At 40.2% G+C, this 14,860-nt stretch overlaps 1 protein-coding gene across 3 annotated transcripts in view; it reads left to right on the top strand.

The window, feature by feature from the left end:
* The window catches only part of SORCS3 (sortilin related VPS10 domain containing receptor 3), a 278,287-nt gene extending 265,168 nt beyond the window's left edge, over nt 1–13,119 (top strand). For all 3 annotated transcript variants that reach the window (XM_021399905.1, XM_021399907.1, XM_021399906.1), the window contains exons 22-27: nt 1,424–1,536; nt 3,143–3,274; nt 5,129–5,228; nt 6,881–6,986; nt 9,536–9,696; nt 10,260–13,119. In XM_021399905.1, coding sequence (XP_021255580.1) covers nt 1,424–1,536; nt 3,143–3,274; nt 5,129–5,228; nt 6,881–6,986; nt 9,536–9,696; nt 10,260–10,324 — 677 coding nt within the window. In that variant the 3' untranslated portion in view covers nt 10,325–13,119. The remainder of the gene's footprint in view (nt 1–1,423; nt 1,537–3,142; nt 3,275–5,128; nt 5,229–6,880; nt 6,987–9,535; nt 9,697–10,259) is intronic.

Below are 14,860 nucleotides of genomic sequence, written 5' to 3'. Positions count from 1 at the left end.
ATTAATGGTACTTATTTAAGTGTCTGCAGATCAGGTGCTTCAAGGTGCGACGTAGCACATCTCTAGAAACAGAAAGGACAGTCTTCTGCCCTGAGAATCTGTATCTGAGTGTGATTCACATCCTGAATTTGTCTCTCCCACTCTCCTAAATTCATTGTGCATGTTTGTCATAAATGTTAGGCTTGGACAGTAGTGACACCAGAGGGAAGAGATGGAATTGAAGAAAATTTTAAATCGGTCTGTATTTGAAGTCTGGGAAGTTTTTCTTCCTCCTGCAATCAGTCAATTAGGAAGTAATTTCAAAGTGTTTCATGAATAGCCATTGCTTGATTACCCTGTCATTAGCACCACTGGGCTCTGATTTGTTGGGGAATTAACCGTTCGTGGCTTCCCTCCAGGAGAGCAAACAGATAATGCCTGCTTTTGAAAACATATTACTTACAGTATGTGTTTCCTCTGCAGACCATAGTGCATGTAATTGCACAGACCTTCCAAATTTCAGGCAGATGCCATCTTATTTACTAGTTAACTTTCTTGTAAGCAGAACCTGATGAAGTCACGTGGCAAAAGTACTTAGGCCTGGGTGGCCTGAGGCCAACATGAAAGGAAGGCACCTTCTCACTTCCCTCATTTTTTACTTCCATTTCTTCTGGGAAAAGCCACGAGCTTGCATTAGAGCAAGATTTCCTTTTTAAGTACATTATTCGCAGGTTTTCTGTCCTGCTTGGTGTTAGCCAGACCCTTTTCTTCCTTCACTCTTTCATCTCTCTTTTGCTTTAAGTCACTTTAATATAAGGGCTGCACTAAAAGTAATGCCTCCTATTTTATTTTGTTGGCCCATGATGTCAGAGGTGAATATTGGTGGTATGTCCATAGAGGTCGAACCTTCCCATCAGTGTTCTGTTACATGTTGTTGCTGTGACAGATGGCAGTGGAGGGGTAGTCTGACAGAATGGCTTCTGATGTGGAAGTGCTTATGAAGCAAAAGTGTGTCATTGAATTCCTCCATACAGAAAAAATGGCATCCATTGACATCCATCAACACTTGTTGAATGTTTATTGAGACTAAACAGTGGATTTGAGGCAGTGGGTGCAGGGTTTCAGCAGTGACAACAGCGACAGTGGGTCACCTCCACTGGTGAGGCACATGAGCGCAGCATGCAAGCTCTTGTTTATTGCTGATGAAAATGCACAGTTAATGGTGGTGACTGTGTGGAAATATAGTGTTCTGTAGCTGAGAATTTGCTCTATCAAATGGTGTTATTGTGCTCTTCGTATCTGTTGTAGTTTCCATGGAAATAAATAGGAGCTATTACTTTCAGAGCAACCCACATAATAGTCTTTCAGTTTACTTCCTCACTTTTGGCTTTACCATAAGTACTGCCCATTTAATCTTTTCATCAATACTGTTTTTGTATTCCAGAGTATTTCCAATCTCAACTCCTCTCCTTTTCTCCTAACTTGGACTACCACAACCCTGACATCCCTGAATGGAGACAAGATATTGGCAAAGTCATCAGGAGAGCTTTAGCACAGGTGAGCTTCTGTTTCCACCTCTTCTGCTTGATGTAGACTAGGCTGATAAACTATGCAGACTTTTTCAACATGCTAGCTTAAAGGAGTAGGAAGAACGTAGTAATGAAGCTATCATTTTAAATCGACTGCTTCTTAATATGCTGAATCTTTTTATAGAGGCATACTATATTGGGAGTTCTGTGGAAATATTGTAATTACTTTTATTAATGTTTCTGTGGCATTTTTCAGCTTTTAATATCCCCGAGGACTTTAAAAGTTCCTGATTATAATAGCATCACTATTATTCTTATTTTGCCAAATTGATGTTACAAGTTGCACTGGTTTCGCTCCAAACATTTGGGTAGTATTACTGTGTGCAGTTTAACAGCTGATCCACTTAATCCCAGAAGACAGACAGATGTAGTGATGTTAGGTGCATGAGGAAGATATTTTTATCTATTCCTAATACTCAGTCTTCCAATGGAACTAGGTATAACAACTAGTGAATGTTATAAAGATCTACTCCCTTTCCAACTGGGGCAGAAAATGAAGATTCAGAGGGAGAATAAACTTACCTCTTAAAACACAGGACAAAGAGAAGCTTCTGAGGGTGGAAGATACTGAATCTTCCTTTGGGATTAATTAGAATATGTAAACTAGCACTCAAATTCTTGAAAGAAAGTGGACAGAATAATTTATGGTATCAGATAGCCAGGGATTTCCTTTTTGTGTGAAATCAAGAAATAGATTTGGTCAGGCCTTTGTGTTTTTTACTTTCTACCAAAAAATATATCTTGCTTTTTTTTTTTTGCTTCAGCTACATCTGTTCTTAGAAATGGTGACTGATTATTTTTGAGGAAAGTACATTCCTGCTCAGCTTTTCTCATCTGCAGCCTTCTCGAAATTCACAGTTTATGAGAGTTTCCTTGACTGTTTTCCCACCCTGAGAAAACACTTATTTTATTTGTTTTAGCTGGTCTTCCCTTTTAATGTATTCAAGTCAAGTTTGCAGAAAAAATAAATGAGTTATATTGTAATAACAGTAACATCAACAATAGAAAGAAAGCATCTGGAAATGCTTGTCCATATAATCCTTTTTCGACTGTTTGGTTGCAACCTACAATCTGTTCTTATAGGACAAACCACCAGGAATAGGCTGCCCCGTTGATATGTTTCATTTGCTTCATATGTAGCAGATGTAGATCCACATAACCTGTTGTTAGAAGGTGATTGCAAGTAGTATTCATCATATATCACTGTTAGTTGCACATTTATTTGTCTCCTTGAGTCTCTGGATCTGACTTTGGATTATTCTTTTGTAGCAAGGGACTATATGGAAAATTCAGATATGGGGAGATCATAAGTTTTGACTTTGAAGTCTGGGTTGTGATCTTTGGGCATGTGCTTGTTGTCAACACTACATTTACTTCTAGAAATGACAGTGCGTCATTAGCGGAACCTCTATTTTAAGACTCACTCAGTGGGTACAACAGTTTGTGAGTTTTGTGAGGGCCACAACAGCTATAGCAGAACTGACTAGCAGTTTGATGGGTGTGTAGTTTCCCATAGTGAATGGAAACATCAGCAATAGAAGAGCCGCTAGAGACCACCTTTTTACTTTTTTTAGGTGACTGGTATTCCTGATGAACAAATCTTGGTAGCTGTATTTCCTGGGTTGCCTACTTCTGCTGAGCTCTTTGTGCTACCCCATAAAAACACAACAGAGAGGAGGAAAAGCAATGAGGCTGATCTGGAGCAGGTAAGGAAAGGAGGATTCGCAGACCATTCATTCCCATCGTACCATTTGCAGATGGGTCCCTTAATCTTTTCAGCACTGGAAATGACTTGCAATAAGTGTAATGGAATGGGATGCATTTGGGACTGTGGCATTATAGTTTATGCCATTAAAGAGAATGACTTTCACAGGGAAATTGGGCTTTCCAAGCTCCTCAGTGAGATGTGTCACAGTCTACCAGCAGTGGTTCCACCTAGATCAGTACTGTGTCCTCATTACGGTAGTTATGGCCAAAGGAACCTGGAATATGCACTCCCTCCACTACGTGGAGGAATGCTGATAGACCAAGGCCAAAGCAGCAAGATAATTTACTGAGGCTTACTAAAAATAAATCAAGATCTTCAGCTCATATATCACAGGAACAAGACCTCCTTATTCTGCAGCAGCACATGATGTGTGCAAACTATATTTGAAAGTTACAATATCTATCCATTTAGATAAACAGGTAATTACAGTGATGAATAGCTACAGTGATATACAGGCAAGGGAAGAGCTAGGCACAGGAGCACTGGTCTGCTAAAGCTTTTTTTGCTAGAATTACCGAGTGATTACATCAAGTCTGTGAAAGCAAAAGAGTGAAGTAGTGCTGAAAAAAACCTCTTTGCTCTAGCTAATGTTCTTGTATGCACCATTCCTACTATTGTACTATGTGGAAGCTATGGCTAAGCCCATCTTAAAGCACCTACTAGAGTAACTATTCTGTGATCAGACGCTGAATAATTCAAAGAATTCCTGAATTCTGTGGAAGTTGTTTTCACCCACTGAGCAAAGTTCAAAGCCCCTTCAGGGTAGTATATTTATTGTAGAAAGCTAGCAAAACTGCATTCCTAAATTAACATTTTTAAGTGTGCTCAAAGGAGAGGCATAGTAGAAGGAAGGATTGGAAGGCTATTTGGAGAGATTTTCTTGGAATTGTTTCTGTCCAGTTCAGTTGGGCCTACTCGTATTATAATTCTCTCTGAACACACAGTTGTGAAACTGTTTCATGTATCAGTATTATGCAAACATCTGATTGGATTTCTGACCTAGTTGACCATGAGTTGTAGCTCTAGTGGTCTAACTTTATTTGGCAGTCTACTCAGTTGTACTTTGGAACCTATTAATGGCTTCTGCTTGAGGAGCTCTGCCCTGACAATCAGAATTACTTGATGGAGACGAGGCACTAACAAGCTCAGGCTCCAGATCACATGATAAATATATGCAGTGAGGTAATCAAATAATACATCATAGCTGGCTTGCTGAGCTGTGAGTAGCCTCCATTTCAAGGCTCCTCATCTAAATGACAGAGAAATAAAACAAGTTTGATGTCACTGGATAGTAGCATCCTAACAATGTATATGAACAGGAGCTACGTGACTAGGCTTGTCCTGAATCAAAGAGAGTAAGGAGTTGTTACTAGGCTGGACTACCCAGCTTGGTTCCATCACCCACTAATGAAAATATCTCAGTGATTTCCAAGTACATTAGATCAAACAGGACATAGTAGAGAATGAGAAGATCCATATTTCTCTTCCACACCACTTTCCCATTCTTGCCTTGTATTCCCAGGAGAATTATAGTAACACTCAGCCTCAAAAGTGTGTCTGTCTTGTAGGGAGACTTGAATTCAATAACACTCCGTTCCCTCTGAAGCACGTGCACATCTCTCTTCACTTCCTCCGTTTTCTCATATCCCTTTCTCTTCCCTACTTTCTTCCTTCTCTTCCTGAAGACAGTAAGAGATGTTAGTCACCATTCATAGGCTACATACATTCCTGAATGTTCTCTTGAGCTGACTCTCTTGTATATAGTAACCTGTATCTCTTATTATTTTCTCAGGTTGTTGAAATACTTTTTAATGCCCTCAATCAGAACCTGGTCCAGTTTGAACTGAAACCTGGTGTTGAAGTCATTGTGTATGTCACTCAGTTAACATTAGGTGAGTAAAAGGCATAACTGTGGTTCTTTTGAGGATTCATACGGCTCCAGGTGAATGGGTTTAAACTAGAGCACTCTCAGTTTGGTGTATGCTACTGGGTTACTTAGGACTCAAGAATCAAGCAGTGGTATCTTCATGCACCAGTTTGCAAAAGTATTAAAAGTACCAGTTAAGAGTTCTCTGTGGCATAATTAACTAGTGTGTTGATGTTTTTCAAGTGTTTTAGAGCATCAGGTTAATGGTCTTCTATTAAACTCTCACTGGGCACCTGTAGAATTAAGTGGGAGCATTCTTACTAACTTTCATGGATACTGGATCACATCTTCGTTGTAGTGGGATTTTTAATGTTATGACTAGCCAAGAACATTAATGTGTGCAACAGTCATGAAAAGATCTAGACCTGAATATTAACTTCTACAGATCACTGTTTCACTGTTAACTATCTCCATTTTCACATAGTAGCAAATAGTTCCTTTAAGCTTCATCATCGCACTTGCTTTAGGTGTGAAGCTCTCAGCTACAGCTGAGAATTTTGTCCAGCCTAGAGTGAAGCGCTCAGTTATTGCTGAAACAGTGATGACTGTAGAGGAGATGAAGAATTTATTTTGCCCTTGCTTTTTATGACTGCCCTTGCAGTTATCTGAAGTATGGGATCTTGTGCATGTGACGTTGCTGATAGCCTCTCTGGAAAAGTGAGATTCATGTCCTAGGATAATGCATGTTAGCTTCCTTTTACTAGAGACTCTCAGAGAGCCAAGACTTGGGCAAAACTAAGGCTCACGTTCTGTCAAGATAATCTCTTTGTATCTTTGCTTTCTGATTGTTGTTTGGAGGTGAGAGTTAACAGGAATAATCTGAAAGGAAGTAATTTACAAAGTGGAATGAGATCCAAATTTCTGCAGTCTCCAGGCCCGTCTCTGGGTTTGTTTTAGTAAAACACTGTAAATGGGGGTGCTGCATCTGCAATTTGTTTCATGACCATTTCCATAGTTTTTTTTAAGTTGGGTGAAATAAGAGTCAGTTATTTTCCAAGAAAGAGCTCATAGAAGTGGTGGAAGCAGAATGCTGTTAGGATCGGACTCTTAAATGTAAAAGTTGCAGCTAGAACCAGAAGTGTCTCTATTTGCAGAGAATTTATCCCCATTGTCTAGGTGACAGAAAAAGAATAGAGAACAAGAGAGGAAAAGGAAAAAAATAATAATAATAATATTTATGCAGTGAGAAATGTTCAGATGCTACTTACAATCATTTGCACATTATTAGAGCCTTCTCATCAGACTCTCTAATAGTTCTCAGTCCATTAAGACAGTGTGTTTCAATGAGCTGTGGAAATAGCTGCGCAAACAAGGTTTTATAATACACTCTATTTACCCTACCAAAAACACCAAGGATGGGTGGATCAAAGATCCAAAGTGTAGTACTGCTTGGGTCCAGGTTTATTGATTTGGGCTGCTTTACAATATGAAAATTACTGACTTAAAAGGTCGTGGTTTCGTCCTGTTAGAATGATGAGCCTTGAGGCTTCTCAAAAGACCAGGACTTGGTGATAATAAGGCAGATGTGACAAAGGCAGAGGTGAGCTCAATTCTCAGGTAGTTATGTGTTTGCTACTGGTACCTTGCAGATGTAATGCTCCGCCTTTCCTCCCGCAGCACCCCTTGTTGATTCCAGCACGGGTCACAGCAGTTCGGCGATGCTGATGTTGTTGTCTGTGGTGTTTGTGGGCTTGGCTGTTTTTTTGATCTACAAGTTCAAGAGGTAAGTTGAAAAACTGTGCAGGATAGGAGGAGGAGATGCTGGGTGGTTTACAGGAAATATAGGCAGAGCAGTGCTTCGATTGCAGGTGTAGAATGAGTTGTACCGGCCTAAGGCTTAGACTAGTATAGCTCTGTAGTTCTTAAATACAGACAGAAATCCACCTCCTGCTCTTCCACATCAGTGCTCTGAAAACTCACCAAGAGCTCAGAAGTCAAGCTGTGACCTGCTTCAGCAGATTTGTTTGAACCACAGACCAGAAAATGGGAAGCCTGCGTGCTCACCTAGTCAAAAAACATGACTGATGTCTTCATACAGTCTACATCCATCTTGCCAACTGCCTTAGTGCAGTAGGATCTCATTTGTAACTTGCAAAGTGAATAGCTTTTGCAAGAGCAAAGAAACGGGTGCCATTTTGTTAAGGGAGGGAGTCTTGATGCCAGAAAACTTTGTGTTAAGCATCAAAAAGTCTTCAGGAATCTGCTGAGATTTACTTTGCCAGATGTTAAAATACATCTTTTGCTTTGACAGTAGACAGGACAGGTGCTGGCCTATGATGCTTTGCTCCTGCAAGCTATCAAACAAAATATGGGATAAGAATGGCCTATTAGCTGAAGGGCTACCTTATGAAAATGTATTTTAGGCAGATGGAGCTTCTTATCAAAAATATTGTATTCAGTACACTACTTACTGTGTTAAATGGTCTAGGTGCTCACATTCTGCCTAGTGACAAAATATTGTATTAGAAACATAAAAATAAAAATTTGGACATTAATAGTTTGTAAACCTCCAAATTGGGAAATTCGCCTCGTCTGAATTTCAGCTACATCATTCACTCTCCCATCTTTTCTATGGGCCAGATTAAGGTGTGTTTTCCTTTTCATCTTAGTGAGATAGTTTCTTAGGTTTGTACTAACGTCTTTGGGGATCTGCAGTCAGGGATCAGTCTGGAAGAAGGATCTGCATATTTTGACTGCCAGAGTCCACATCATGTTATGCTTCTACGTCTCATAAAACAAACTCTCATACTAGCTAAGCATCCTGAGCCTTAATGAAACCGTGAGTGTAGCATCCACCAGCCTTGTGCTGTGCTCCAGGGCTGAAAAGACCCTGTCCTTTTAAAACATGTCTGAGAATGTAATGTATTGGAAATTGGTTGGGGAGGGAGGAAGAGAGAAGAAATGACTAAATGTATGAGTTTTGCTTAGTCCAAAGCTCTTCAACTTACTAGTTCTTAATCTGCTTTGTCCTAAGCATGTGCAACTGCCAGAATTTAGAAGTTAGATACCTGGAGTATCCTCAGCTTGATTTTTTGGAACAGAAAGCAAATACTTTAGCTCAGTGAGAGCACACAACAATTATGAATGGAAAGTTAAAAGCTGTTGAAAACAAAAGCTTTCCTCTAGCTCTTAGTGATGCAGAAGTCCATTAGCAATATGTACTTTTCTGATTAACGGTGATCCTGGCTTGAATACAGAACTGCTGCTTACAGGGAAAGGTTCTGGGAAGAGCATGGGCCTGCATGAATTTTTAATTCCACAGATTTATAGAATCAGTGCTTTGCTGGTTTGCACACAGGCTTCTTATTATTAAGTCCATCAAGCTATAGACTCGGCAGGTAGAAAGAACAATTGGTCACCTTCCAACAGTCCACTGCACACAGATAATCCTAGCAACCCCTACGATGCTTAAGACGTTACTTTTCAGTTCTCTTTCTTTAAATATTCCTCCAGGGACTATGCCTGGGGGCCTACCTGACTATCTGTCTGTCTATCTGTCTGATTTTCAAGCATATTATTCCAGTAGTCCAAATTAAATTATCTTGGAATTAGGAAGAAGAAATAATTCTTTCACTTTCTCAGTTCTCCAAGCAGCAAGAGAAAATAAGTCCCTGCACACTGTCATGATCCTTAGTATGACAAACCATGTGTTGCAATGAAATGGTAACAAATAGACTTTGGGTAGGTTTTATGAGGTTCAAGTCCTTTTCGTTCTCTGAGGCAGAATCAGTTCTTTATAACTCTTTCTGATGTGGCATTTTCTACTGTGTCACTGTGGGCCTGTCAGTAGAAACAAACCTAGCAATTTTTTTCTCAGTTAATAGTAGTGCTTCAATTGATTTTTACTTTTGGTTTCCAATGCACCACTGATCATATAATAAATACTGAGGGAGTTGGCAATTGCGACTGATTATACTTAGTTGACTGCTGCTGTCTGAGCTGGGTGTGCAGTGTCCACTGTGCACACACCTTCTTGTTTAGAAGGGCAGCACCAGAACATTAGGTTCACTGCTGGAGGAGCCTCTAGGCACAGGGTAGGAAGGCAGTGGCTTGAGACTTGGGGTAGCTTTAGGTTGGTTTTGTTATTAGTGGATGCTGATGGCACGCTTAGGGCTGAATATCACTGTGGTGCCATCACCATCTGAGAGATGATATTCTGCATCAGTGCCACTGCTGCATTTTTGAGATTGGTCTCAATTTAATTGGTCTGATTAATCAGTGACATACCAAGGATCCCTTGGCAAAATATAACCTATTTTCCTTTCTGTGCAGGAAAATCCCTTGGATTAATATCTATGCCCAAGTACAGCATGACAAGGAGCAGGAAATGATTGGCTCTGTCAGCCAAAGTGAAAATGCACCCAAAATCACTCTGAGTGAGTTCACAGACCCTGAAGAGCTGATGGACAAAGAGCTGGACACACGAGTGATGGGTGAGACACAGCCCTTGGCTGGGGCTTTTTTGCTGTATATGTGGTGAGGATGTGAACCAGTGACTGTGACCCTATGTACAAGCAGATGCTGAGACACTGAGGGAAAAATTCTATCAGCAACATAGTAACAGGGAGTTTTTCCTATGGTTTTCCAGCCTTTTTCCTGTTGTTATATGACTAGAGCAGGAACCTGGAAATAGTGGTAGGTATGCAGGAGTTAGTAATGGCTGCTTTGGTCTGTTCATGACCCTTTCTCTCCTGTGAAGGGCTCCCAAACCCTCAGAAGAATCAGCTGAGCCAAGCTTACACTCTTGATGTGCTATCTTTACAAATGAATATGCCGCTAATAGCTTAACAAGTTTACTGGTAGCCGACGGAGCTGTAATAACAAATTTTCTGCATAGTCTGTGCTTATTGCAAATGCAAAGCAGAATGTGTTACTTCTAAGCACCTTTTCTGTCTCTACACTTACACAATCACTTCCTAAGAAGGAGTGAGAAGCAATATAGACCCAACTGTTGAAGCTACTGCGCTGACTCTCTTCTTCATTTTCTCCTCCACAGGAAGTATTTCAACAATTGCCAACAGTGAAAGCACAAAGGAAATCCCCAACTGCACTAGTGTTTAATACTGAGAATCCTCTTGGTCTACAAAATTTCTGACTTTTTATTTGTAATTATTATTGTTATTATTATGAAAAAAGAAAGAGTTATATGTCATTATTATCATTTGGGAGGGGATGGGGGTGGGCTTTTTCTGTTTACCAGGGCTGCATTCATAAATAGCAGGTTTCTTCATACTTAGGAAATGTCCATCGGATCAGAAATAAATGCAAAGAATGAGAGAAGCATGCAATGGGATTTGAATGCCTGACTCCTGTTAAATGCAGAATAGGAATTAAGTATTCAAATACAGTAGGTAGATATGGTACCTTAAGCAAGGTAAATGTAGGTAAATGGTCCCTTTTCTGCTCTTTTTGTGAGTCATGAATCATCTGCTTCATCCTGCCAGAAGGCTTGGGCTGGGCCATTGGACCAGACTCTGCAACCTGCCAGCAGTCCTCACATTCCAATGACGTGCATGTCTCAGCTTTTTGCAGGATCTTGCCTTTTTGTAATTGCTTTTAATTTCAGTCACCCTCTGGCATTGTTGACTGCAGAGAAAGTGGAAAAATAAAATCAGGGCATGCACATCAGTGTTCCTTGGACTGTGGATTGGCTGGAGGGGACAGCACCACAAGCAATGAAGAAACATGGTTGAGTTTATGAATGCAGCTCAAACCCTGTGCATGTGAATAGCGAGGATGCCGAAGGCCTACTGTAGATAATTACAATGTACATAGCTTTTTATTTCTTAGGAAATAATTTAATGTTTAGTAAAGGAAGATATGTTTAAAACAAATCCTGAACCACATACACACATGCACGCACACACACACTCCAGCCAACCAGGGACTGTGGTGAGCACTTGAATCACACTTTGGTTCCAAGTGTGTTCCAGTTGTCTGTCATATTTCAATCAGCACCATTTATTTCTCTGTGTATAACTGCAAGTCTTTTTTTTTTAATTTTTAGATATATTATCATTTCTTATGATGGAGCAGAAAAAGAATTTATCAGGACAGACTGTGAGTCTGTCATGAATATTTTAATGATGTTCATCACCTACTCACCTCTGTCACTGTTGTCCACTTCTGAGAAGGCTCTTGATGACATCAGCTAGGGAAGATGAGGAAAAGAAACACAAAATTACCACAATCTCAGTGTGCACAAACATCAGTGTGTTTACACTGCCCAGTGTAACCTCAGCTCTGCCTGGTTGCAGTACCTTTATTCCTAGTGATGTCATGTGTTTAAGAGTTAAGCTGATGAAGTAAAGTGCTTGTTAGGATGCGCAAGAGATTTTAGCTGAATCATGATGCATGATAACTGAGCTAGGAAAGGTCTGTCTTATGAGTGCTGCAGAATGGCTGCATCCAGATCTGGGTGGAAATACTACTGGAGTAATTTTTGTATGCTGGGTTGATCATTTCCGATCAGTGCAGGGAGGCTAATGAAAAAAAGTTAGCAAAAAAGCTCCTAAAGAATCTCTCTCTCAACCTAACTGAATTGAGGATAGCCCCTAGGAGTGGTGGGCTTTTGAGGCAGGTGGTAGACTTAGTGGTGAGTAGCTTTTATCCACTTTTCATGAGTTGGTGATGCTAAAAGTGGACCTTATTCTGCGGAGTGTTGAGTTATAAGACCCAATGGGAGTGGAAGGAAGATCAGAGGCATCTTTGGGGAGAGGTTCTAGCGCTTGCAGAGTTGCAAGAGCAGACAGAAATTAGGTCAGCTGGCAGTCTGAATAGAGGACATTAATGTATCTGAACTGAAATGGGAAGATGGGTAGGATTTAGGCCTTACTTGCTACCTCTCTGCATTGCAACATGCTGGCTACAAACCAGCCTCAGCTACGCGTGCCCTTCCTGTTAAGGGGCTGGAAAGTCTTTTCAGGTTTATAATGCTGATGTTTCTTGAAAGGGGAGAAAAACAGTGGTTAAGCATAGTTTTGCTGAAAAAATGGGGAGGTATTTTGAGATTAAAATTATAAAACCAAAATATAACAAACTATTTTTTGTGTGAAATAATAAAGCTAAAAAATATTCTCAATTCTTCTGCTCCTCCATTTCAGAAATGCTCCTGGGCCTTTTCACTTGGTTTAAAAAGAATTCTTTTCTCTTTCCTCCCTCACTTCTCTGCTCTAGTTCCAAACATTAGCTGGAGAGTGATGGCTGTGTTTTTTTATTTAAACTTAAGTTTCTATCCATCACATGCGCATAAACTGTTGCTACTGTCTCTGTTCTTCTGAAACAGCAAAGTAGTTTACAGTAATGGCCCGATCTGGTAATAACATTGTTAGTGCAAGGCCATAGCTTCCCATTTAGACATAGATGGGAGCGATGTACATAAACAATGGTCCTGTGGGCCTTCAGCTAAACTGTGGGCTGATCTCAGTCTTTGTTGATCGCTAGGATTTGAGGGACTGCTTTTGTGAGCTGCTACAGAGGATGAAATGAGAAATTATTTTCCATATAATTTCTAAACCAGGAAACAAGGTGAAAATGGTCAGCGTTGTTTCAGATTTTCTAGGTTTTTCACAGAAATGAGCTTATGTTCATTCAAAATGAAAGATTTGGGATTACAGTTTTCACGATTTCTTTTCATAATTTCTTTCTCCTCCAATTTCTCCATCTACACTCTTAAAGATGCAGTGGAGAGATGTTAAAATAACTCATAACAGATGGGAGGAATTAAGGAAGAAAAATTGGATGTTACTGGAAAAAAAAAAAGGAAATATTTTCACTTCTCAAAAAGAAATTTAATCTCAATGAAGGCTGAGAACTTTCTAAATGATGCAGACAATTTTTAGAGAAATATCTGTCCAGAGAACTAGTTTTAATCAAAGATTATCCCAAAGTTGCTCCAAAGCAAACAAACAAAAAAACAGGGAGCAAAAATTAAATGCCAAAAAACTTGCCTTGTTCTTGATTTGACACAAACTTCATCTTCAGTGAGACTTAGTGGTTATCACCACCTGTCAGAGCAGTTTGTCACACTGCTGCTTGGACCAGAGAGGGCTCCATGTGTGTCTGGAAAGAGCTCATCCTAGGATATACATGGGACCACATTTGCAAGAACATACCTCCTGCATTAGGGCAAATAACTGCTGATGGCAGCTGGAAAAACATTGTGTTCATAACAGAAAACTGCTCTTTTAGGGAGCTAGAAAGATAACTACTGCGTCACTGTGGAGTACCTGAGGCTGCAGCTATCCGTGGGGCCTCTAAGGTTTGGGTTGGGCAACCAGTGCAGTCCACTTTTTTGGAAGGTACTGACCTGGGGTGTTTGGCACAGGCTGGAGTATTGTCCACTTTTACTTGTGTATAGATGTAAAATAACAGCTTGGTTACATCTTTAGGTTTTTTTTTCCCCTGCAAGTTTACATTGGAGGAAATGTAATGGAAATCCTTGAAGCTGTAGGTGATTATTTACCTGAGGGAGGAAGGAGAAAGGCAGTAATATGAGTATAACATAAATAGCTCCCACAGTCTAGTTGTGTATGAAGAGGAAAAGAAAGTGAGCAAAAGATTGGGTCAGTGCCTTCTATCACTGCCAACCTTTCCCTGGCAATGGATTCTCCTGTATTGGCTGCAACATGCGAATAATGCATAAGACGTGGAGACTAGCTGCAGCTTTTGACTCTGTGTCTGTAAATGTTATAAATACACAGTAGATGCTCTATGTGGTTTAACCTGTGCTTAAGAACCCCAACGCTAAGCACAGAAGGTTTGGAAATGAGGCTAGAGAGACTGGGATTGCAGAGGTTTTCAGTTATGGTTTATTGCCATCAAGGAGAGCACGTGCGGGAGAACATTCATTTTCTTCTGGATTAAGCCTTGGTTTCAGGGACGTGGAAGGGTGTCCTGTTCCCCTCCCTTTCCCTCCAGTCAATTCCCACACGCATTCCAGCTTGCGCCAGTCTGAAAAAGCAAACCAGAATCCTCACATCCCTTCTGATGATGTTGGACAGTGCATTAAATCCAAACCACCACCATGGTTTTAAAGGATTAAATGAGGCAGACAATTGCAATACTTGTATTAAACACAGTAATACAAATGCATGAATCATATCTATACATATATATATACTGTTCTTGGTTTTATTGTTCCATTTGAATATTTTTACTGTAAAAAAAGGCAGTGGTTTTGAAATTGTTGAAAATAAATGTATTTTTGTACATCAGAGTTACATCTGTCTGCTCTTTCAGTCCTTGTTCTTCTCAAATTTCCTTTTGGTGAAGTCTCTTCTGTCTTCCCTGGATTTCCCTTGCCACATCTAGCCCTCCAACCCTATACATTATTCAGGGTCATGGAGGGCAAGCAGAGAAGTGTTATAAGGCAGCAATTTTTTAAGGTACAAGATAAAACAACTACCTATATTTTCTTCTTCCTGCTGTCTTCCAAAGATAATTGTCTCCTTGCCTTTCCGTCCCACAGGCTGATCTGATCCTCTTTGGAGTGTGGAAGGTAAACAGGAAGGGAGACCTACCTGCATATTGCCTATGCAGTCAAGGCTCTGTAAATATCAAACTCTCATCTAGAAGACTTTAGTCTGGAAAACACTG

Source organism: Numida meleagris, chromosome 5 (genome assembly GCF_002078875.1).
Source record: "Numida meleagris isolate 19003 breed g44 Domestic line chromosome 5, NumMel1.0, whole genome shotgun sequence".
NCBI classification, from domain to species: domain Eukaryota; kingdom Metazoa; phylum Chordata; class Aves; order Galliformes; family Numididae; genus Numida; species Numida meleagris.
The sequence above is the reverse complement of the archived record's forward strand: the minus strand, read 5'-3'. Positions and strand labels throughout refer to the sequence as shown.